The following is a 25,588-nucleotide window of genomic DNA, read 5'->3' on the forward strand; positions in this document are numbered from 1 at the left end:
GAGCAGTTTTATCTCATATATACAAATATTAAATGAAACTAGAATTCATATGTCTAAAGTAGGGCTAGGTATGTGTGAAAACACTGAGGGGCATATTAGCCCCTTAAAAGACCTGGGTGGCTGCATCCCTACCCCCACAACTATTTTCTCTTCTCTTTTTTTGCTCAGATCCCATCAAGTTCTAAATTGGGGACATGGGGACTTCCCTGATCAGTCACTTTCTATTCTAAAATAGGTCTTGCGTCTTTTTTAAATTAAGCTTCTCCAAGGACTAAATTGTGGTGGTAATGCTCGGCACAGTATAGTGGTTTCAGTGCTGGACTGTGACTCTGGGGCCCAGGTACAAATTCCAGCTCAGCCATGTAAACCCACTAAGGGGCTGTACAGACCGGCACTTTGTGCCAGCCTGTATGTGCAGTGAGGGCTGAGCGTTTGCATGCTCAAAGCCCTTAGCATGCCACCTGGCTGCCATTATGGTGTGTGCTCGTCCACATAACGTGCATCATAATGATGCATGCTGGGCACAGCGCCCAAATGGCACTGCGCAGAAGAGCTGTCATGACACCACGCCATGGCACTATGATGCCCCTTTGGGGCTTCTTTTGCTCTCTCCAGAGGCTGTGGCATGTGGTTGCCGGAGCCTCTATCCAGGGCTGAAAGGGGCTGTGCTGAGATGCCCATAGGTACAGCCCCTAAGTGACCTTGGGCAAGCCAAAGTCTCTCAGCTTCAGAGGACAGCAAACCCCATCTGAAAAAACTTGCCCAAAACCCCCATGATAGAGTTGCAATAGGTCAGAAATCACTTGAAGCCCCCATGCCCCCTAGAGTCCAGTTGTGGTTAAAATAATTAAAACATCCATGAAGATTTTGTTTAAACCATGGGGAGGACCAGGGGGCACCAACCATGGAGGTAATGCCCTGCAAACCTCACTACAGGGTATTTTATTTTACTCCTCAGTGGGCCCTGGGGCCCACAAAAACACTGCTGTGGAGTGTATGTTGCTCACCCAGCCCAACTTTTTAATCTGTTAACCTCATTTTGAATTCTGATAATATCCTCTAGAGTATTAGCCACAGGCTATCTAATTATGTATATGCACACATTCCAAAATCCAATAAAAATAAAATAAAATTTACAATCTAAAACACTTCTGGTCCCAAGCATTTTGGACAAGGGAGACTCACCCTGTATACTCAATAACCTAGAACTGCAGGCTGTTTCATGGCCTGTGTTTTTGAAAAGATGTAAATTAGATTTGTTTATCTGAACCAAAGCAAGACAAATGAGATTAGAGGCAGACTGCATCTTAATACATCTTGATAAGTGTTATTAAACATAAACTTCTTTTACTTGTGGCAAGAATAAGGGCTCTTCAGTAGCATACCCCATTGGCATTTTGTTTAAAGAAAGCTATAATTCACAGCTTATGTTCTAATTTAATAAATTCCAGACAAATTACTTTCCTATAAATATCAATAATGTGAAGAGAATATGAAAGATCAGATTTATTTTTTTTAAAAAAATCCATACTAGGAAAAGAGAAAGGTTGCCATAATATTGGCCACAGGGAAAAAACAATTGATCATATCATCTACATGACAACAGGGAGATCAAATAGACAGGAATTTAATTACTTTTTAAAGAGGAAGCTAAAAGGCAAAATAAATAAAATCATAGTCCAGGTTTATGGAATGGAATGAACTCATCTGGCCACTGGGTGTCATCCTTGATTCAAATGATGTTTAAAGACCTTCCAGACACAGCATAATGTCTACAACTTCAATAGCAGTTAAATTCTACTTTATTTGATTGCATGGCATCTTGCAAATTGTTCTGCATTTAAATCAGCTGTAAAATGGAATACTATGACATAGACAAATTCACTTTTTTCCCCCTCTGCCTTATTGGGAGACCTGAAATGTCCTGGTGTTGCGGGCAGAAAACAGAAATGAGAAAAGTAAAGATAAAAAGGGTGTGATTGCTTGGGACTAATATTCATAATACAAGATTGTTCATTGACATATGAAATGCATACATAGGCTATCTTTAAAGACTTCATATTCGTAACTGCAGCCAGTTTCAAACTCTATTTGTCATTTGTCAACATTCTCTGAAGATGCCAGCCACAGTTGCTGGCGAAACATCAGGAAGAAACTCTGCTAGAACATGGCCACATAGCCCGAAACACCTACAAAAAACAATGAATGTTGGCCATGAAAGCCTTCGACTTCTATTTGTCATTGTTCTCAATTCCCTTTTCTGCTGTATTTTTTGCTTTTGACTATGTGCTTCCTGGTAAGAGGAATTTCCATATTGTTTATGTGATTAAATAAAGCAACATGTACAGTTGGTGACATTGTACTAAGATTGAGTATCCCTTTTTTGGAATTCTGAAATCCAAAATATTAAAAAAATACCAAAATATGGGTAAGTTCAGGACATCAATGACTTGGATGACAGAATTGGAAATATACTTATCAAATTTGCAGATGACACCAAATTAGGAGGAGTAGCTAATACTTCAGAGGACAGGATCAAAATTCAGAATGACCTTAATAGATTAGAAAGCTGGGCCAAAGCTAACAAAATGAACTTCAACAGGGAGAAATATAAGGTACTGCACTTAGGTAGGAAAAATGAAATGCACAGATATAGGATGGGGGACACCTGGCTGAATGAAACTACATGTGAAAGGGATCTAGGAGTGCAAGTAGACGACAAGTTGAACATGAGTCGTCAGCGCGATGCTGCAGCTAACAAGGCCAATGTGATTTTAGGATGCATCAATAAAAGTATAGTGTCTAGATCAAGAGAAGTAATAATGCCCCTCTATTCTGCTCTGGTCAGGCCCCACCTGGAATAGTGTGTCCAGTTCTGGGCACCACTATTCAAAAAAGACATTGAGAAACTGGAGCTTGTCCAAAGGAGGGCGACCAAAATGGTGAAGGGTCTGGAAACCATGCTCTATGAGGAACGACTTAGGGAGCTGAGGATGTTTAGCCTGGAGAAGAGAAGGTTAAGGGGTGATATGATCGCCCTGTTTAAATACTTGAAGGGATGTCATATTGAGGAGGGAGCTAACTTGTTTTCTGCTGTTCCAGAGACTAGGACCCAAAGCAATGGATCCAAGCTGCAGGAAAAGAGATTTCACCTCAACGTTAGGAGGAACTTCCTGACAGTAAGGGCCGTTCGACAGTGCAGTACACTCCCTTGGAGTGTAGTGGAGTCTCCTTCCTTTGAGGTCTTTAAGCAGAGGCTGGATGGCCATCTGTCGGGGATGCTTTGATTTAGATTTCCTGCATGGCAGCGGGTTGGAGTGGATGGCCCTTGCGGTCTCTTGCAACTCTTTGATTCTATGATTCTACAGTTCCATGTATAATAACTTTGTTTCATGCACAAAATTTTAAAAATACTGCATATAAAACTACCTTCAGGCTTTGTGCATGAGAAACATAATGAAATTTCATGTCTTGGATTTCCTCTCCAAGATATCACATTATGTATATACAAATATTCCAAAATACAAAAAAATAAAATAAAATAAAAATCTCAAATTCAAAACACTTTTAGTGCCATGTATTTCAGATAAGGAAACTCAACCTGTTACTATCTCTTATATGACCACCACCATCACCACCACTAATATGTAATCTCTGGCAGACTACAGATTGGCTCTGACAAATGTAAAGGCCCCTTCCATTTGTGGAAGAGACCAGGATCCGGTAAAGGTTTTCTGCTGAAGAAAGGTCATGGGGCAACAATTCTGTTAGACACCTCCTTCAGAATCGATTCCTTTCATTCTCTGAAATAGATTTTCAAGAGAGATAGGGGACTGCAGCAGAAAGAAGTCCACTAAAACTCCTGTCTCACAGTGTTTCTTGTCACCAGCTCTGCTGAATGTAAATATGGAACCAACACGTTATTTTGTGCAGCTGTGTTGCTGTATTCATCTGCTATTTGTCCCCTTCCCACAGCTCTGTTGATGATAAAAATTAATGCCTATTACTATTATTGCCCTTTCAGAAATTATGGGGAACTCTGCTCTTTTCATTATTTGAAACAAACCTTCCTTATACATGTAAAAGTTTTTCTATTTTACTTCTTTCAAATAATTTTAGGAATCTACAACCATCAGGTCTACAAATTATCTTCTATAATGTATTTAAAAATATCATTAAGGCAGTAGAAGATTAAAGAGAAGAGGCAGAAGGTATTTTCCAATACACAATTCTTCTTGTGTGATTTTGTTAAGGTCAGAACAGGCACAAGAAAGAATGAAAGACAGAAAAGGGCAGAATAGCTGCTGTTCGTGTTGCTTTCTCTCTTCATATATATATATAGAGAGAGAGAGAGAGAGAGAGAGAACACCTCAGATTTAACATGACTTTAGAAGACATAATGATGGAAAGCAATGTATATGGCCAATAGCATTTAGTTAGGTTTGAACATATTCTACAAGATGCACTAGCCTTTATAGCCCCAGAGCACTTTTTCTCCTTTAAATTCTAAGATAGATGTTGTGGGAAGGGAAAGAACAAAAAGTCAGCTCTTTTGCAGAAAAATAACTACAGAATATACATGTGTTTAAAATTACATAAGGTAGACCACATATAAACTCAGACATAAAGTAAGATAGAAATGTGCCATATCACCATGCAGACCAACACAAGTGAAATAGACAAATATATGAAAATCAAAGGAAAACGTTTTTAAAAGCATCAAACTCCTTTACATTTTATATCAAGCACATGAGAATTTGAGGAATTCAGCTTATATGTTTCAGGATAGCTTTTCAATTCCAGGTGGACAAAATGATTCCAAGAATTAATCAGAGTTGTGTCTAGACTGTTGTGAATAATATTGTTATCTGTCTAGCCAGCCAAGGCATTGTATCTAATGTAATTGTGCTTGTACCATATTATCTTTTATCTCCAAAATTCAATTTCACTCCTCTTATTCTAGCTAACATCAAAATAACTCCCAGAGTTTTCTTAAAGCTGGAAAGACATATTTTTATGTATTAAAATATCTTAAATATATAATTACGCTACTATTCTTAAAGTATGTGATAACTACTAGAAAATGTTTTATATCACAAACCTCCCATCAAATAGCTCTTCATTTTCATAGATTATAAAGACTTTGATAATACAGATCTTTGCTTAATGCTTTCTAGCTTTATATTTCAACATAATTTTAATGAAAATATGACACTATTAAAGTACTATTAGCCAGAGATTTTCTCCCTTTGATTTTATTCCCTAATCAAAGACATTTAAAATCTGCTAAAATATATTTTTTTAAAAAAGTTTATAGCAAAAAGCATATTCTTCTAAAAACTGTATTTATATAGGCTGAACCAAGGATGTGTCTTGGCACAGGACAAAAATGGGTGCTTAGTTCTCTTGCTCTGGGAAACACCCAGTGCTTCTAGTCTGCAGAGTGAGTATTAAACTTAATGATTTCTGGTGAGCCACCTTGGTGACTATCTCCAATAACATCTGGATATGGGAGCTATGTCCTTACTAGCTATCCTGTTGATGCATTCCTTTCACATTCACAGGAGGACAATATAGACAAGGACTCCCTTCACAAGTTCCCTTTGCATTCAGAGGAGGACAATATGGCAGCTTGTCTCTGTGAGACTATTTGCAATGTTACAAAATCCACTTCCCTTTATACTTGCCATATTATGAATTTTCAAATGTCACAAACCTCACTTCCCATTATGTGCCACATCTATGAACACTTTCAATTTTTTATCCTGCATTTGTATGTATTAAGCACATCTTTGGAAGCAGTGTTCTTCGCTGCTGAACCACCTGGTCTAGATGGTGCTTTTTGAGTGGGAAACAGCATCAAGATTGTCTCATGGGCTTAATTGTTTATAGGATGCATGCTTCTTCTTTTCTGGCATACATGTCTGGTGCAATATTTTAAAACTAAAATGGAGAACCCTTTTTTCTATGAAGGAATGAGGATGCATGGTGAAAAGAGCAGTTTGTTGGTTACACACAATTATGGGGAAAAACTAGAGGTTCAACCTTTGCTAAGGGAACAAAAATATTGAATATCAAAAATGTCAAAGCCACGCCTGTTAGGGTCTAGCTTTAAATTAGCAGAGTAGCAGAAATGTGCTCTTTAAACTATGCTTTCCTAAGAACTGAGACTCACTCCAAAAAACAACAAACATGTAGTTTGTAGTTTAAAACAAAAGCTTACTAATGACTTTAATCTAGATTTACATATAAGCCATTATCATAATCTAGGTAATTAATAGTTTGGCTAAAAAAGGGTCGCCCGCTAGCCAGGCAGACCGTTTTGCCGCTAGAGGTGGCAAAAACTACAAGCCCCAGTATGCACTGGGGCTTGCCCTGGCTCCCTATTGGTGCGCGGGGCGGAAGGGGCGGTCCTTCCGCCCCGCAACGCTCTGGGAGTCAGGCTCAGTGGTGCGGAGCTTCCGGTCCTCCAGGGCAGCCCATTGGTTGGGCTGCCTTGGAGGAGGAGTTCCGCAGCACACGTTGTGGGGGGGCGGGGCTTAGGCCTATATAAGGCTGTGCTGCAGGCCCTGTCCCCCAGTCGGTACTTGGCTTCGCACGGTGCGGAGCCAAGCTAGGAAGGGAGGAAGACAGGAGCAGCTTCCCCCGCCCACCCACCGCTGTTTTGTGGGTTTTTTGTCACAACTTGGGGTGGCAGCATAGGCCAGGATCTGCACGGTGTGGTACCAGGGCTATGGAGCTCTGGTTGGGAGTCAATAGGTACCCGGGGGCGAATAGGGCAGGCGTATGGCCATTGCAGGGAGCGCCTCCCGGTGACTAGGGGCTTAGTGAATATGTGAACGCATGGCATGTTTTGCGGTCAAGTTGTGTTCCTTAGCCCCTAGGTCATCCCAAGTGCCTGGTGGGTGCCAGGTTTTTGGATAATCAGAGAAACGTGGGGTTGTTTGATTTCGCAGATCCTGACCTCATGCTTGGTGCCAACCCTTACCAATTGCTTGCTAATAAAGTTGTGGCCTTTCTTCCAAACTTGTTGTTATGTGTGGTTATTTGCAGCAGCATCTGAGGCAAAAGAAAGAAACTCTGCTAGAACAGATTTCTTCAGAGAGGTTTGCCTTTGCCTCCCTCTGAGGTTGAGAGTGTGTGACTATGGCTTGGACAATGCTGACTTAAGTGCACAGTTGTATATATTTACTCTTTAGGATCTTATCTAGTTTTTTCATAGCTGACCATCACATTCCTCTAGTGGATTTCCATAGCTGAGCAAAGATTTGATCCATGGTCTCCAGGGTCACAGTCCAATGCCTAAGTCACTATACCACACTGGCTCTCACACATGTGTTATATATATGTCACTCACTCATTCATGTCTTATGTATGTTTCCTTATATAACCTATTGGACATTTTTTCTCATGCAGGACATCTGTATTCAGTTCTACAGTGACATTAAATATGCAGATGTGCTCAAATGTGCATGTGATGTGCATTTGATGCACATGGGTGTAAACTGATGGACCTGTACATTTGGTAGTACATTCAGCTAGAAACATGAGTAGCACTGTGATGTGTGATCCTTTAGGTTTCCAGATTGAAACAGACCAATAATATACCAAGAAAGCTATAAAGGTAGAGTGATATGAAAGGCAATGTACTCCATTACATTCTTAGGGCATCTAACTTTTACTTGCATGTGAGAGAGATTAAAAGTTTTTTTAAAAAGCTGCATGATCTTAGCTCTGTGCAGAAGCTGAAGTGTAATATGTGATTTTTTTTCAGACAGATGTTGCAGATGTTTCAGACAGATGTTACATATTGCTGCGATGAAGACATGGAGTAAGGAAGAGAAAAGGACATGAATGGTAAAGCAGTGCTCTTTAATTAATAGCACCAAAAATCACAGTACTCTCTTCATTCACCATGACTTCAGTAATATTTCTGGTTTATAGCATTTTTTTGTTGTTGTTAACTGTCCTTGAGTTTACCCCAACTCATGACAACCCTGTGGATGAAATATCTCGAAGACCACCTGTCCTCTGATAGTTTGCTTAGGTTCTGAAAACTCAGGGCTGTGTCCTCCCTGACTGAGTCTATCCATCTGACATTCAGTCTTCCTCTCTTTCTACTGTCCTGATTGTCTTCTTGGCTGTCCACAGTATTCTCAGCACTCTTCATCTCCAATTAGTTCACATCCATAAATGGTAATGTGAATTTTTGGAAAACTATGGCTTGGACAATTCTGGCTTTAGTGCTCAGTTGTATATCTTTAGGATCTTATCTAGTTCTTTCTTAGCTGACCTTCCCATTCCCAGTCTTCTAACTTTTTTATTGCAGTATTCATTCTGAATAATGTTTGATTCAAAGTATGGGAACTCTTTAACTATTTTGATTTCCTCATTGCCTAAGGTGAATTTATTTAGATCCTGTGTGGTCATTATTTTTGTTTTCTTTATATTCAGCATTAAATCTGCCTTTGCACTTTTTTCTTTGACCATCCTTAGTAATTTTTTTCCCCAAGTCTTAATGCTTCTGCTAGTATGGTGTCATCCACATATCTTAAATTGTTAATGTTTCTTCTTCCAATCTTTCTTCTTCTGAGTCTAAACCTGTTATTTGTATGATATTTCCTGCATGCAAGTTGAACAAATAGGTGATACGATGCATTCCTCACTGACTCGTTTGCCAAATGGGAACCATTTTGTTTTCCATATTCTGTTCTAACAGTAGAATCTTGTCCTAAGTATAGACTCCTTATCAGGACTATCAGATGGATTAACAGCATAATTCTGTACACATTTGCTCAAAAAGCAATTCCTCTTGCGTTCAGTGGTGCATTCTCCCAGTAAAGATCTTTACATATACATCTGTAGAAAGGTTCTTCAGCCTCATAGAGTAAACATGTAAAAAACTACACTGTTGTAGTGCAATCCTAGGCAAACCTATTCAGAAACAAGTTAATTGAAGTGAACAGGACTTCCTCCTGGGTAAAGTGGGTATAGAATTGCATCTTTAGTATACATTTTCATTTGTGTAACAATTTTAAAGGGAGATGTAGAGAATAATAATCTATGGATTTCATCTAAACTGAATGCTCACACAAGCAGATAGATAATACATCTTTTTTTTCAATAGTAGGATAGATCTTCTATCCTAATAGACTTACGCTGGTTTCACAGTCTGGAAATGTTTCTTGTGAATGTAAGCACCAGCCAGACCTCCTGCTCCAGAATTCAGGTACTGTAAGATAGAAGTCAGCAATAAAATATCTTTTTGGTTTTATCACATACATAAGAATAAAGTGACCTCTTTACAAAGTACAGGGTGTCTTTGATATAAGTATAGTGTGAATGTGATACAGGAAGAGAGACTTTCCTGAAATAGCTTTCTCTCTAAAACTGCATAGCTTCTTGCAATATTGGCTAAGAGGCTATAAAGTAGTTTCTTCAGCTGCTGTTCCATATTTTTTAAACTCCCCTTCCCTATAAACTTGCAGAAGGTTTAACTTCCTTTTGAAGTGTTTCTTAAAGACTGTTTTAAATTGACAATTGGTACACTGTTATGTGCACACAAGTCAGATGCAACTTGACAATCCTATCATAGAGTTTTCTTGGCAAAAAATTTTCCAAAGAGGTTTGCCAGTGCTGTCCTCTCAGGCTAAGAGAGTCTGATCTGCCCACAGTCACCCAGTGGGTTTCCTTGTCTGAGCAGGGAATTGGAACGTGGTCTCCTAGAGCCCTAGGACTTTATCACACAAGACTGCCAAAGCAGAATTACAGCAGAGTAGTGTCTGTGGCTATTCCTTATCACATGTTGCCATGTCTGTCTTATAGTCTCTTTGCCTTCTACCCCTTCCTTTTCATTGACAGGCATAACCCATCACAATGATTTTTCCACTATCAATTCACATGTGATAAGTTTCTTTCTCCCCCTTTCCCTTTGTTATTCTCAAGCAGGATATTTTGCTTTTCTTTTTTTCTTTCAACTTCTTTTCTTTCTTTCTTTCTTTCTTTCTTTCTTTCTTTCTTTCTTTCTTTCTTTTTTACTTAAACAATTGCTGTGACTGCACAACTGAAAATAAAAGAAGTAAAATAAATACAGTGTGAAATTCATGCTGGGAAGGTCACAGGGCAAAAAGCATGATTATGAAGTCCAGCATACAGATGATAGAGCCTGAGACCATAGCAGCACCATGGTACTTTTGAAGAGGTGTGTGAAAATGACTGCTCTCAAACCACTATTTTTGTGTTTCCTACACTAACATGATGGTGGCATCTTAGCAGCCTGGTGTGATAAAGTCTGTAGTCCAATCCTCATATTATAACACCATTGAAAACTGTTTATGTAAAATAAATAGGGAACTGTCAACTTTTTAATCAGTTGTTCTGTTTGACTTGGAGCCTTGGAGCACCATTTGAAAATAATTACTAATACTTTGGAAAACTTTTTTACCTTGTAGGAGCACCAACAGGCAAAGTCTACTTCCCACTCATGTAAATGTAGTTCCACATTGCCAACAGCATGAGCCAGGTCAAATCCAACGAAGCAGCCCTTGTGGACAAAGAAGTGGTATTACATTTGTTTAATAAATAATCATTTCCATTTCAACACAACTAAATATATCCACTTTTTAAACAATAATAAAAGCAGAACTGTATCAAAACAAACATATATGAACTGCATTTCAGACATTCACAGTGCTAACTGTACTCACTCAGACATAATAGATCCCCAACCCAGAGGGGGCTTTTCCCATCCCTGTCCTTTGGTAATAATAAAAATCTTTCTTTGGAGAAGTTTATGTCTAGCCATCCTTAATGAATATTTGAGATTCTTCGGCACTGCAGTGGAAAATTGTAATTTCCAGAGAGTGCATTTCTCCCAAACAGCTCCTCAGCACTCTCTTAAGCTGAGGTGTATCCAGGAGGCTGTGTTTCTGCTCTTGTGGAATCCTTCCATATTTTTATCCATTTGAAGTTAATAAATCCTGCAAAGCTAGGAGCAGCATTAAATCATGCCATTAATGTGGATACCATGGACAGCCTAAAAGACAAATGAATAGGTCCTAGAGCAAAGCTGGAACTCTCTCTAGAAGCCAAGATGAGGCTGTTGTACTTTGGACATATCACGTGAACACATGGCTCATTAAAAAAGACAACAATGCTTGGCAAGATAGAAGGCACACACACACACACACAAAGAAGACCATACTACATATGGATAGATTCAATCAAGCAAGACATAGATTTGAGTTTCTTGCAAAACTCAGGTGGACCAGGAGTGGTGTTGATGACAGGAGGTCTCCCATTCATAGGGTCATCGTATATCAAAATTGACTTGACAACAGTTAAGCTCAACAAATTAGACCTACCTCCAAATTTTGCTAGCAGGAGAATTTAGGGTTACATAAGAAAACAAATGAAATAAATGAACTCATATATTCTAAAGATGGATGACTAGGTCATAGATCCCTAAGAAAAGGTCTAGGGAGTCAGGGGAGTTTGTTTTATATTTTAACTAAGCAATTTAAAACATAAAATGAACACTTTGAAAGTCAAAAAATTAATCAGAGAGGCGGTTATGTTAAGTCACTAAAAGATATTGCAAGCCTCAAATGGAAGCTGATTGTGCACACAGCACTTTTAAGGAGAGGGTCATATGGCAGGGGTTGTGGGGGTGGGAGACTGCATGCTACCATCAACAAAATATTGTTTGAAAGCTGAGAGTATGCCAGCACCATAGCTTGCTATACCAGCAAGTTCCTGAGTCAGATCTCACAAAGTGTGTTACCAGTTTTCCTTCTCAGTTTAGCCTGCAGAAGTTTGCTACACGGCCTGCTCACAAGAATTATTAATTATTCATGTTGTTGGCTTTGCATCATCAGTATAGTTTTCTCTTCCTCATCTACTTCAAAATCACCAAAGCCTACCGAAACACATAAAATCAGAAAAATCAAAAACTGATCATCACATAAGTAATATAGGCTATCAGAAAGATATTTGGCAGCAAATAAATTTATTAAGAATATAACCTTTTGGAAAGGCCCCATATTGTGTGTGTGTGTGTGTGTGTGTGTGTGTGTGTGAGTGTGGCAGATTACAGTGAATTTCTGATCATGGTGTCCATACAGTATGTAAGAAGTGTAATATATAAGCATAAAATATAGACAGTTTCATTGGCTGCTAAGGGGTATTCTCAGATTTATGAGAGTTAACTGGCTGGCACTCACAAGTATAGAGACAATCCTTTGTAATAAGGGTTACCTGGCAACTCCACTTTACAGATGTCTTGTCAGTTTATAGATTAATTATCAGTGTAGAGTTTTAATTGATTTATTTTTGAAAAGTCCATCTTCTAGACAGGAATCAGATTTCTTGTAATGTTATGCAGGACTGCTTTCTTGTTCTCTCTTTTTTGTGTTTCTGATTCTGATATATCTTAAGAATCCCTTTCCCCTTCATTTCTTCTGGATCTATCCCCAGTATTGCTATATCATGGAAATAAATCCTTTACAAGAGGAAACAAGTGAATCAACAGGATTCCAAAACTCTATCAACAATTTCAGGTTATTATTTTTGTCAGAGAGCCTTGTATACATTTTACTTGTGATTTTGGAAGAAATTATCAGACTCAAGTTATGTTTTATACATTGAAATTGCCACTTGATGGCAGCATTTTTAAAGTAAAGGATAATACAAAAAAATTGCAAGTATAAAGCTGAAGTATTGATGAAAATGAAAGAAAAAAGATAGTACACATTATGTATGGACCACACATTGAAGAATATTTTACATATTTTTTAAAACGCTTTCAATAAGCAAAGTGAAAGTATTAACAGTGAGGGCATGAAGTCCCAAATCTTTTAGCCAATAATAATATAAAGGCTTGGGAACCATCAGCTTCTATCTTTTGCTCCATCTAAATTATTAAAACAATACTTTGGTATATTAAATCTCCTCTAAACTATCCAGCTTTCAGAAAGTAATTGCATTTATAAGTGTGACATGCTAATTCTAATGAAGCCACTAATGAGGCTGTCAGCCTATAAAATGAAGGGATGAACTTGCAGGCCTCATCACTTGCCAAATATAACTGGAAATGATGGGTGGAAAACTAAATAAGGGGTGAGTAAAGGGTAGGCAACAGTTTACTGATGGATTACTGCTTGGGATTCATAGACAGAATGCTGGATTTGTTAGACTCTGGTCATTGTATGTTCCTAAGAAAAACTGTGTGATGAGTTACTGAACAAAGATTAACTGTGACTAAGGTACTGCTCAGATAATGGCATCAATAAGAAGAGAAAATGCTATGGAATTCTGGAAAGTATAGTTTGTTGTGGCACCGGAGCTCTCTAACAGAAGAGGTTAAATGTCTCACACAGCTACACTTCCTAGAATTTCACAGCATTGAGCCATAGCAGTTAAAGTAGTGTCAAACAGGACTATTTCTGCAGTACATATGCAGCCTAAGTTAAAGAAGTGTTCAGTAGAAACATATTTTTGCTCTTCCCTCTGGCATTGCCAGGAGAAGGTGATCAAATGTCCTCCGTCTTAAAACACATGGGGTTCTTATTACCATCCAAACTGGATGAAGCTATGGCTTATTGAAATTAGGTAGAATCAAACTGTAATTTATGACTCCCAGTTTGGTAATAGAATCATAGAATCATAGAGTTGGAAGAGACCGCTAGGGCCATCCAGTCCAACCCCTTGCCATGCAGGACATCTAAATCAAAGCATCCCCAACAGATGGCCATCAAGCCTCTGTTTGAAGACCTCTAAAATCTAATATAATTTAATCAGTGAAACTGATATAACTGGTGAAATTAAAACAAGAAGCAGGTTCTCCTGGTTTTCCCTTTATGGCCATACTGGGCATTCTCTTCCTCCGAGTCATCAAAAGTACTGGGTGACCAAATGATGAAAAGCTAAAGTGAAGGACATGGATCCCATTTTGGAAGAAAGGTGGCATATAAATTGAATAAAATAAATAAATAAATATGTCCTACTGAAAGTCCTACTGAAACTGGATTTATGCAGTCCTTGAAATCAATCAGAATTCAAGACTCATAGCAGTAGTAAAGAAGGAAATTAATTATTTTTATTGTTACAGTTAGCTTCTCTAGACTGATTATCATACCATTTAAATTATATGATGGAAACAATTATGTTGTACTTTAATATTGGAAACAAAAAGGAGACAAATGTCATGTGCTGTTTGATGGTCAACTGTTTATTCCTTCAAAACCCTGAACACTTCGGGTTCCTGCAGGAAAGGACCTTCTTCAGGGACTTCAAACAGAAGACAAATACTATTTCAAATATGTGCTTTGTTGTATTCTCTCCCCATTTGTATTTAAAGAAAGCTCAACATTTTTATTTGAATCTTATACAAAGAGAAAATGCCATTTACTTCACCTTAGGTGAAATGGAAGTAATTTAAACATTTCTCAAAATTTTGCAAGAATAATGTCACTTAGGATTGATAACAGCATTTGAGAATAGACTTGTGAAAAGAGGTGATGACAGCGTCACTCAGAGCTATAAAATTATGATATTTTAGTCTGTGAGGAAAATGAATAGTCCCTGCTGAGACTGAAAAGGAAATGTGAAAAAAGAAAAGCAGAATATCTACTCTATAGATAAGAGTCCATCTGGAATAAGTTTACCTACACATTGGCTTCTTTAGGTTCACAAACTGGACCATTACAGGTCCAGTGAATAGAACAATCTCAGTGATAGAGCTGCCAGGGAACCACAGATGTCCCTTTGTTTAATTCATCTCCTATGCCCTTTACCATTAAGTTCAGAGAAGGAGGAAAGGAGGAGGCAAGATGTAATAACTCTTGTCTTCCATGTCTAAAATATGCATTGTAATGTGGTAAACTAAACATGAGTCAACAGTGTGATGGAGGAGCTTAATCAGCTAATATGATCCTAGGCTGCATCAATAGTGTGTAGTGTCTAAATCAAAGTAAGTAATAATGCCATGCTATTCTGCTTTGGTCAGGCCTCACCTGGAATACTGTGTCTAGTTCTAGGCATGACAATTCAAGAGGCATGACAATTGACAAGCTGGAATGTGGCCAGAGAAGGACAACTAAAATAGTGGAAGGTCTGGAAATCATGCCCTATGAGGAGCGACTTGGGAGCTGGGTCTGTTTAGCTTAGGGAAGACAAGGTTAAGAGGTGACATAATAGCCCTGTTTAAATAATTGAAAGGAAGCCATATTGAGAATTGAGCAAGCTTGTTTTCTGCTGTCCCAGACACTAGGAAAAAGAGCAATGGAATCAAACTATAGGAAAAGAGATTCCACCTAAAATTAGGAAGAACATCCTGATGGTAAGAACTATTTGATCTTGTTTTAGGGGGTGAGTTGGGGATGTGATATATGTCACCATGTATTGTATATCAAATTGGTTTTATTGTAAGCTGCTTTGACTGTTAACAGAAAAGCGGAATAGAAATAAATTTTATTATTACTATTACTATTACTATTACCACACCTCCTTGAAGAGTGGTGAAGTCTTCTTTGGAGGTTTTAAACAGTCTGGATGGCCATCTGTCGAGTGCTTTGGTTGTGCATTTCTGCATGACAGAGGGTTGGATTGGATAGCCCTTGTGGTCTCCTCTAATTCTCTTCTGATTCTGTGATTCTACACAATGTCAAACCTATCAAGCAAAGCTCAGCAAGGATTTTCTTTTAATGATTAACCAAAATTGACCAATTTTGTTGTAGCTCATTTTTGTGCAAGTCTGGGAGAAATTACTTTGTTTTACTGCAGCTTCAAGAACCCCCAGCAGCATGGCTCACCATTCTCATCCTGTGTGTGGTTTACCGGGATGTAAGAACCCTTCAATTTTTGTTCTCTGGCTGGTTTTTTAAAAAGACTTAGAAAACTGGCAGATTGTGTTCAGACCCATTAATTATGCTCTTTATTTGTAGGTTATATTTAAATATATCAAAAATCTAGGTCACTGGTGAATGTTTGCCTTGCAGATGAAATCTGACCACAATGTGAAAAAAATCTGAGTTATACAATGAAGATGGAAGAATAGCTTAAGGTGATTTTTCAAGCTTAATTTAGTTCATTTAATATTTAATAGTGAAGCTGTCTATGTGCAAAGCTGTTCCCTGTGACAGTAATTGCAACATAGGAAGGGAACTCAAGAAAGTGACATCAGACAAGAAATGAAAATAATTAGCTACATTAGTAAATACTAGCCACTGGGTTTCTTTAATGGCTCTTAAATATGCCAGTTGGCTATAAATATAGGTGATAACAAAAGGGAGAGAGCCAGCAAGGTGTAATGGTTCATAATGGACCAGGACACTGAGAGATCAGGGTTTGAATCTCCATTCAGCCATGGAAACCCTTGGGAAAATTACACTCTCTCTGCCTCAGAGGAAGGCAAGGGCATACCTCTTCTGAATAAATTCTGCCCAGAAAACCCTGTGACATTTTCACCTTAGCGTCCCCAGAAACGAGAAATGACTTGAACACACATAACAACAAATATTAAATTGAGCTGTCGGAACCTGTCTTAAGTTTTTGTGCCCAATAACAGATACAAACTAGTTTATCAGTGGTTTCTTATGGACTGAGTGGAAGAGAGGTGTGCCTCCCCTTGCTCAGCCCCATGGACAACTTATGTAGAAATCTACTTACATGTAGGGCAGTGTGTATGATCAAAGTTTCATTTATAAAACCATATGCCTATAAGAATGTATAATTTATTCAGAAATATGTAGGCAGCAAGTTTGAGAAGTCTATAAGAAATTGTGTAAGGACATGTATTTCTGCCATGTAATTATTGCTGTCACCTTCAATATATCCTGAATAGGAGTGTTTAAACCACTTTAATCCATCTCATACCTGTCTTGGCAAGATGCCAAAATGATTAAAATGAGGCTGTTGTATTTTGAACATAACATGAGAAGACATGGCTCACTAGAAAAGACAATAATGTTTAGTAAGGTAGAAGGCAGCAGGAAGAGAGGAAGACTGCACACCAGATGCCTAGATCAAGGAAGGCACAGCACTGAGTGGTTGATGATAGGGTGGTTTGGAGGTCTCTCATTCATAAGGTCACCATAAATTGAGATATACTTGATAGCAGTTAAAAACAACAATCTAACACACAAATATTCCAGCTTTAGGGACTTAAATTTGACAAACATAACACCCTAAAACAGCACTGTCTGTAACAACACAAATGCAGGCCTATTCACACACAGACACAGACCCGCCTGCCTCTTAAGTGTGAACACAATTCATATTAATCTCAGGTTTAATAATCCAGGAACTCAGAAGAGATTATAAATTGTTCTTACATGTGCACTTATTTGTTAAAGCTCATGTTTCAACCAGGGTCATCCTGAGACACTCTCTTTCAGTTGAGCAAAAAGAAACCATAATTGATGTGGCTGAATCCTGTTTGAACATTGTCTGGGTCTTCCACTGCAAATGAGGTCAGGAGCCTATTGGGATGCACAGGGTGAGCCGGATGGTGCTGAGCTGTACTCTAGTACTTTGACATTGCTTGCCCCACAACATCTATAGCCTCAGACAGCTGCCTCCTTTGTCTAATGGTAGGGTCAATAATAGTGCCTATGCTTTCATTTGTGAACCTTTTCTGGCTATCATTTTCTTTACACTGGCATAGGATCTATGCCTTTCATTATCCCAAAACTAGGCAACACACATATATGTGCTGAAGCTATTCAGAATACCTGAGAAAATACAGTGAATCCTTGTTATACACTGGGGTTTGGTTCCAGGATCCCCCATGGATAACACAATCTGTAGATGCTCAAGTCCCATTAAATATAATGACATAGCAAAATGGTGTCCCTTACAAAAATTGAAAATCAAGTTTTGATATTTGAAATTTATAATTTTTTTGAACATTTTCAAACCATGGATGCTTGAATCCATGTATAAAAAATTCGTGTCTAAGAAGGGGCGACTGTACCATGAAGATGATATCTCAATAATGAAAACTCGTAAGAGCTCTGTGCTCAGCTCCTAAAATAAGAAACTCTGTTGCATAAAACAAATACACAGTGGAACTTTTCACAGGACTGCCTTTGGAAAATGTTTAGAAACTTCAGCAGCCAGGATGCTGACCAGGACCAGTTATAGGAAACATATAACTCCCTTGTTAAATGAGCTCCACTGGCTATCAGTTTGTTTCCAGGCACAATTCAAAGTGCTGGTCATTACCTATGAAGCTCTATATGGCTTAGGTCCAGACTATTTGAAAAACTTTATCTCCCCATATGAACCTGCCAGAACTCTAATATCTTCATGGGAACGCTTTCTCTTGGTCCCACCACCATCCCAGGCTCACTGGTGAGTACATGAGTGTGGGCGGGGCTGGTGCAGCAGGTTGCATATTGGGAGCTGGAGTCTTACCCTGTGGCGTGCCACGTGCTGAAACAAACTTTCCAGGAGGCGAGAGTTGCTGTAACAGTGACTCTTTTAATAACTATAACCAACTCAACAGTGCAAAAGCAAACAAACAGTCTCCCCTCTTTCCCAGGGTGCTGGCTCGTCTCTTAACTCAGGCCTAGGGTCCATCGCCAGTGTCTTCAGGGGGTGGAGGTTCACGGGCTCGACGTCCCCCTGACTGCTTTTCCAAGGGCTCCCTCTCAGCTTTCTCCCAGTCCTGGGGTTCTGGCCCCTGTTCCCAACAACCACCTTTAACATCCCACCACTCGTTCTCCAACCTTCCTGGGTCCTTCCATCTCCACTCCCCTTCTCCTGGGTACGAGAAATCCCCCTCCTCTCACGGGTCATGCAGCCTGACATCCTCGTGAGGGCCCAGCCGCCTGGGGCTGAGTCTGCACAGGAGAGACACTGGCTGGCTGGCTGGCCCTCCCCGGACTACGGGTCACCCTCTCCTTCCCTACCTCGGCCACCTCTCCGCGTCTCCCCGCGCAAGTCCTTCCTCCCTCTCTTATACCCCCTCGGGGCTCCACCTCCTTTCCCTCTAGCTCTACCCCCGGGTGCCTTTCCCTTCCTCCTTCCACCTGGTCGTTCTCCACCCGCCCAACTCTCCCAACACCTGTACCTGGGCTTGCCCCACTACAATGAGAGAGAGCCTTCTCAGTGGCTGCTCCCACTCTCTGGAACTCCCATCTGCAGGAAGCCAGGCTTCCCCCCTCTCTGTTTTTCTTATACCAGTGGGCAAAAACCTTTTTTGTTTAAGCAGGTTTTAAATATGTAACTATGGATGATTTTTTTTTAAATTGGGAGTGTGTTTCTTTCTTTTTTAAAAAACTTTGTATGTTTTAAAATAGCTTTCTATTGTTTTTATTGTGATGGTTTGAACTGTTTTTTAAATTGTATTGGTAGATTTTAACTGATTTCCTTCTGTGAGCCACCTTGGGTCCCACTCCAGGGGAAAGGCAGCATATCAATAAAACAAATAAACAAAAATAAAATACAAACAAAGTTGATTTGGACCAGGTTATAAAAGATGTTATGGGTTAGTAAAAGAAAAACTCATATGCCTCATACTGAGGTTGCATAGGTATATTCAACTTACACATGCCTCATGTAGCATGTTGGGAATGTCTCTCTCCATTCTTTATCAACAGCTCCATCCATGTCAACTAAAAACCTGCCCCAGAGGGTTTTGAAGGTTGTGAGGATACATGGGAGAGGCTGCTAATTTCTATCAGAACAAGAACTCTATTGAGATCTGCCAATAAATATACTAATACATATTTACATATACCTGGGACTCACAAAAAACCCATGCCACATAATATGCATGTGTTTGATTCTCCATAACAGTTAGGTGCCTCAAATGACAATCCTCGATGCATTTATTTGCCCCATTTAATATGTAAAACTTGCCTCCAAGTAAACAGGCATCAGAGCAGAGTAGAATTCCATTAAGAACTCATAAAAACTCTGCTGAAGAAATTTTATGTATTATAAAACTATTACCTCACTTCTGTTCATGAATACCGATAAAGCTGCAGCAAAAATAACCCCTCACTGTCCTTTTCAGTATTTCTCTCATGCACCAATGATAAAAGTGTGATTTAGATATCTGGGCACAAATCACCTGATAAGCGCTAATGGAAACACTGTGGTCTACTCTTTTTTCCAACTGTAGCTTTGCGTTCCAAATACTGTATATATAAAACATGTATATAGAATGAGATATGCCCATATACTTCTTTATGATATTCAAAGTGTTTTAAACCCTAAGTGATATAATGACACATCCTGAACATAGGCACTGGCATGAATGAGTGTCTTGCCTAAAATCCTAAGCCATTGACCCTGATGTTGTTCTATGCCTTCAAGTCATTTTTGACTTATGGCGACCCAAAGATGAACCTGTTATGGAGTTTTCTAGGGCTGAGAGTAGGACTTGCTCAAGATCACCCAGCAGGTTTCCATGGCCAAGTGGGGAATCGAACCTTGCTCTCCCAAGTCATAGTCCAATGCTCAAACCTCTGCACTATGCTAGCTCTTGTGCTTTTGCATTCACTGCTTTAAGCAAATTAAATAAACAGAACTTGTAGCTCTATGAACAGTGAATTAATAGTGAAATTATTCACTAGTGAATAATTTCTGCAGTGAAATTATAGGACAGGGACATATTTGAGTACAAAATTATGAAATTGTTAGTGGTTTCTAAATTGCTTCTCAATCTTGTTTTGATTAAGGGATTTCTAAACACTCCAGGACAACCATTTGTGAAATATTTTCAGAAAACACATTCTTTTCTAGTTTGTTTGTGAGTCTCTTATTTTAGAACACATAAATGACTCACATTTCCCCACAATTGCTGCAGATTTTCAAAAAGAAAAAAAAAGTATTTTGATTACTAACAGCTGTAAAACTTTATCTAGAGAATCATGTTATTTCATCCAAACCAGTCCATCAAAAATGTCACCCTGCTTCTTTCATTCTAATATGAACATTAACCATCTGTTTCATTTCTTACATGCTGTAAATTTATCAATATGATAATGCTCCCTGTTTCTACTGCCTTCCACTGGCAGCTAGTGATAGAGACCAGACACAGAACAACAGAGCATTTGATGACTTTGTTGTTGTTGTGTGATTTCAAGTCTTTTTTGACTTTTGGTGACCCTAAGGCAAATTTATCATGGGGCTTAGACTGTAGGATCCAAATAATGTATTGTTCTGTTAGATAGTACAGAAAATATCCCAGTGATTTCGATTCCCACAGAGTTATTTCTCAAGGGTATTTTATGAAACACAAAAGAATCCAAATCATACACAGTAATTCCATTGGGGAATGACAAATATTACTCTACTGTTGTAATAGATCAATTACCTCACAAATGACAGTCATTTTTGCTTAGTGTGTACTGAGCAAATAAAATGCATGACTAAATGACTATAAACCAGAATTTACATAAATTAACTCAAAGAACACACTTGCCTCAAGAACAGAGGCTGTTGGGTTTCTAAGAACATGGCCATGAAATGCTCTCAATCAAAACTGGGACTTGTGTGGCTGAGTAACAACACAGTGTGCTCAGGAAGACCAATGTTATTGAGGAGGAAGAACATACAAGTTAGGAGAGGTTGCAGCAATTTGCTTTCTCCTGTCTTGTCTTCTCCCTCCTACTGAGTTAATTAAGTGGAAACTACTTTTGCACTTTTAACTCAGACCAACTGAAATAAGACCAGGTCAAAGGGGGAAAATAGAAGGAGGAGAGTGAAATCAGGACAGCTGGTAAAGTGGAATGGCAGGGGATTAAGCAGAACTATTCCTGCCAAATCAGGACACTTGTAGGATATTCTATGATTTTAAGGCCTGGATTTTATTACAGACTATAGTGGGCTAGATTTTGGATGCAAGCTATAGTGGGCTAGATTTTGCTCACATGAAGTTATATCAGTTGGGGATAGGCAAATATAGGGTCCTAAGTCTTCTGGGAGGGAGGAAGAAAAGTCTGGATAAAGGATTCGAAGCCTGGAGAGGAGAAAAATTATTTCAAGCCGGTTTTTTTAAAAAAGAAAAAAAGAAAAGAAAAAGAAGGTACGAGAATGGTGTGTGGCCACTGGGAAAACTGACTTGTTATCTGCTTGGGTTTAGTTCTAGGACCCCCCCCCCCCCCATTGGATAACAAAATCTGTGGATGCTCAAGTCCCAGTCAATCAAATGGCATAACAAAATTGTGTCCCTTATATAAAATGGAAAATCAAAATTTGCTATTTCGAATCTATGCTTTTTCTGTATATTTTCAAGCCATAGATACTTCAGTCTGTGGATAAAAAATATGTGGATAAGGAAGGCCAACTGTACACACTTATTCATGGTCAGACACTTCTTGCATTTTGCCCATACTCCTTCCGCCTTTTCTGCCAGAAAGAATTTCCCTCTGGTTTTCATCAACGTTATCTTGCCAAATAAGCAGCACAGGAATGAGAAGAAAATGCACCATGGCTTTGTCACCCCCATGAGACAGCAAACTAAGGACTCTCCAAGTGCCTTGAGAAATTTCTTCTCCAGCACTGAGGTTTCCACAATTTGTGGAATTACATTTTTCAAAATATTACCTTGCACAAAATTCACGCCTCTATGTAAAATTCTTATATTTTCCTAACACATCCAGTGCTCTACATTTACTAATCAGCAGAACAAAGTAACAATGATCACATGGTTCCCCCCCCCCCCCCCCATTAAGCTCATAAAGCCTTTGAAATTGTCAAAGTTCTTTTGACAGACTGTGACAAGGAGACCGTTTGGTTGGCTGGTTTGCATTTTGTCGTTTAGCAAGTGAGGATGAACCACATCATGATGTGCATCTCTAGCTCCTTAGGAACCCTGAGAAGGTGAACAAAGGATGCTCAGGAGAAGCCTGGGTTCTTTACTTCTGACTGGACTGCCATGGGAAAATGTCTGGGCTTCTGACCATACATTGGTTTTAATATAGGAATGGACCCCAAAATAGGGAGACTCAACCGCTCCCCCATCACTAGCCAGAAATTATTTGGTAAGATTGGACTACCTAGGCTACTACATAGTTGAGCCTCCTCAGGAGTTATCAATCAGAAGTATATTAGATGATTAAGCACTAAAAGCTATTAAATCAGCAATTGTCATTGATCTTTCAAAGAAATAATAAAGGCTGCCTGCAATATATCCTGTGCACACCTATGGAGGAGTAAACTATATTGAACCCATGGAGGGCACTTTTGTGCACACATTGTGCTTGTAATGTGTCTTCATACTTAAGGGTGTTTTAACGATAATGGATAGAAAATGTAATTTGCCCTCTCAATGCAAGTACCTGCAATTAGGCAAAATTAAAAATGTCTTACCGGTCAATGTTGACTCCTTCCTACCTTAAAAAGAGTTAAGTGGTGACCAAATATAGAGCTATTTCTTCTTACATGTGCACACATACACAGAGAGTGAGAGAAAAAGAGAATATCAGAAAACTACAATTAGCAGTGAAATGTTCTCGAGAAAACAGATTAAGGCTTCCTTGGACCTCATTAGATATCTTCTTAAAAGAAGCTAGAGACCACAGAAACTCTGGTTACTGATACAAGAAGGTAGTCTTAGCAAAGATTTCTGGCTAGGTAGATTCCTATGTGCCAGAAACAGGAGTGAATAATGAGGACTTCTGGGAAAAACCTAATCAATTTAATGATAATCTTTCTGTGGTTCACAAGTGATTTTCAGCCCAGGATTTGGCTAAGGATGTGCACTAGCTGAGCAAATATTTACTTCAGCCCAGAAGTCATCAGTAGTCATGAAGATACTGAGGTTTCAAGAATTGCAGAAGAGGCAGGACCAGCAAGAACCAATGTACAAAAAAACACAGTGCATGAAAGGAAAACAGACAATGAAGTTCAGGCCTTTTTACTGGGTTTCTCAAAAAGGAGAGCTATTCTGGGTGCAGACTTGTTTTCCTTAGCAGGAAAGCAGTGAGCACAGGAAATAACAGAGATAACAAAAGATGGTTGATCATGACTAGACCTGGCAGGGAAGATTCTTCCCTGGAAAATCAACATTGTGCCCTAGAAAAATGGATTGCATTTCGCAGCTGCAGGAGATCCTGGGGGTGTACGCTTCTTTGGCTGGGTGTATCCACACCTTAGGCTGATCAGTGGCTTTCCAGACCCTCAGGAGGTACTCATAATTTAAAGTTATATTTACTAATTGTGAATGCATGATCAGCGATGAGTACATACTTCCCCACAAGAGGCTGGAATAAATTCTAACTCTATTTCCCATGGAACGTAGGCTGCATCTGCACTGCAGAAATAATCCAGTTTGACACCAACTTAATTGCCATGGCTCAGTCTTATGGAATTCTAGGATGAAACATGAAACACATTCCAGTTTTAGGGAACAGATTCAAAGTCACATCTCTCTGCAAATCCAAACCCATTCACACATGTAAGACCAAAACAGAATACATGGACCATTGCAGGCCTCACACCTACCAACATACTAACCTATAGCTTGTATCTCATTAAAAAAAAGATTAACACCTGGCATTAATATTTGTTTAATCAAAAACTTTCTCATCACCCTTTCAAGCTGTGGAACTGCATAACTAAGGAAGTTCGGCTGGACCTTGTATTCAAGCAAACCTTTGGTAGTTAAGATGGAACACCTTGAAAGGGGCTTTTAAATTGAAGAGGTGCGACTTATATTTGATTTCTTTGCATTTAACTGTTTTCATTGTTGCTTGTTTTAACTAACTTGTTTTTAATGTTTTTAAATTGTACATGTATTGTGGGGAGACTAAGTACAAATTTAATAGATAAATTGTTACACCCCCTGCCCTGTCATGGCCACAAGGCTTCCAAAATGGTCCTTCCCTACTTTTTTTTAATGATAATGGAAGTACTGAATGATAAGATAAGAAATGATGATAAAATTCAAGGTCTAGAAATTCTTAAATATAAGTACAAAATTTGAGTCTTTGCAGACGACCTTGTAATCATCTTGGAAAACCCAAAGAAAACTATCAATAGATTAGAGGAGGTTTTAGGTAATTTTGGTAACCTAGCAGAATTTAAAGTAAATAAGAAAAAAGTGGTCTATTAATTAAAAATTTGTTGACAAAAGAAGAGAAAGAAATGAAATTCATCACAGAATTTCAATTGATAACTAAAACTAAATATAAAGTCGAGGGCTTTCATGGCTGGCATCCATAGGTTTTTTGTGTGTGTGTGTGTGTTTTTTTCAGGCTATGTGGCCACGTTCTAGCAGAGTTTCTTTCTGACGTTTCGCCAAATTGGGTGTAAATATATACTGTCTGAGCCTGGGAATGCAGGAGTGATTTGCATGTGTATTGTTCTCTGTTGATGGCTGGCCTGAATTTTTCCAGGCAAAGCATTCTCTGAAGATGCCAGCCACAGATGCTGGCAAAACGTCAGAAAGAAACTCTGCTGGAACATGGCCACATAGCCCGAAAAACCCACAAAAAACTATAAAACTAAATACTTAGGCATAAATCTGACAAAAGACAATTTAGACCTCTTTAAGAATAATTATATACCAGTATGGGAAACAATCAAATATGATTGGAAAAGGTGGGGCAAACAACATACATCATTATTAGGGAAA

At 38.9% G+C, this 25,588-nt stretch overlaps 1 protein-coding gene across 1 annotated transcript in view; it reads right to left on the minus strand.

Moving 5' to 3' along the window:
* LOC149313889 (kynureninase-like) overlaps window positions 1-25,588 on the minus strand; it is a 125,851-nt gene that overhangs the window by 37,359 nt on the left and 62,904 nt on the right. Inside the window, 2 exon segments of the mRNA XM_089520092.1 lie at window positions 9,159-9,232; window positions 10,445-10,543. Coding sequence (XP_089376218.1) covers window positions 9,159-9,232; window positions 10,445-10,543 — 173 coding nt within the window.

The sequence above is a fragment of the Sceloporus occidentalis genome, unplaced genomic scaffold (assembly GCF_023333645.1).
Source record: "Sceloporus occidentalis isolate IW3139 unplaced genomic scaffold, rSceOcc1.0.p SCAF_4, whole genome shotgun sequence".
In the NCBI taxonomy this organism is placed as follows: domain Eukaryota; kingdom Metazoa; phylum Chordata; class Lepidosauria; order Squamata; family Phrynosomatidae; genus Sceloporus; species Sceloporus occidentalis.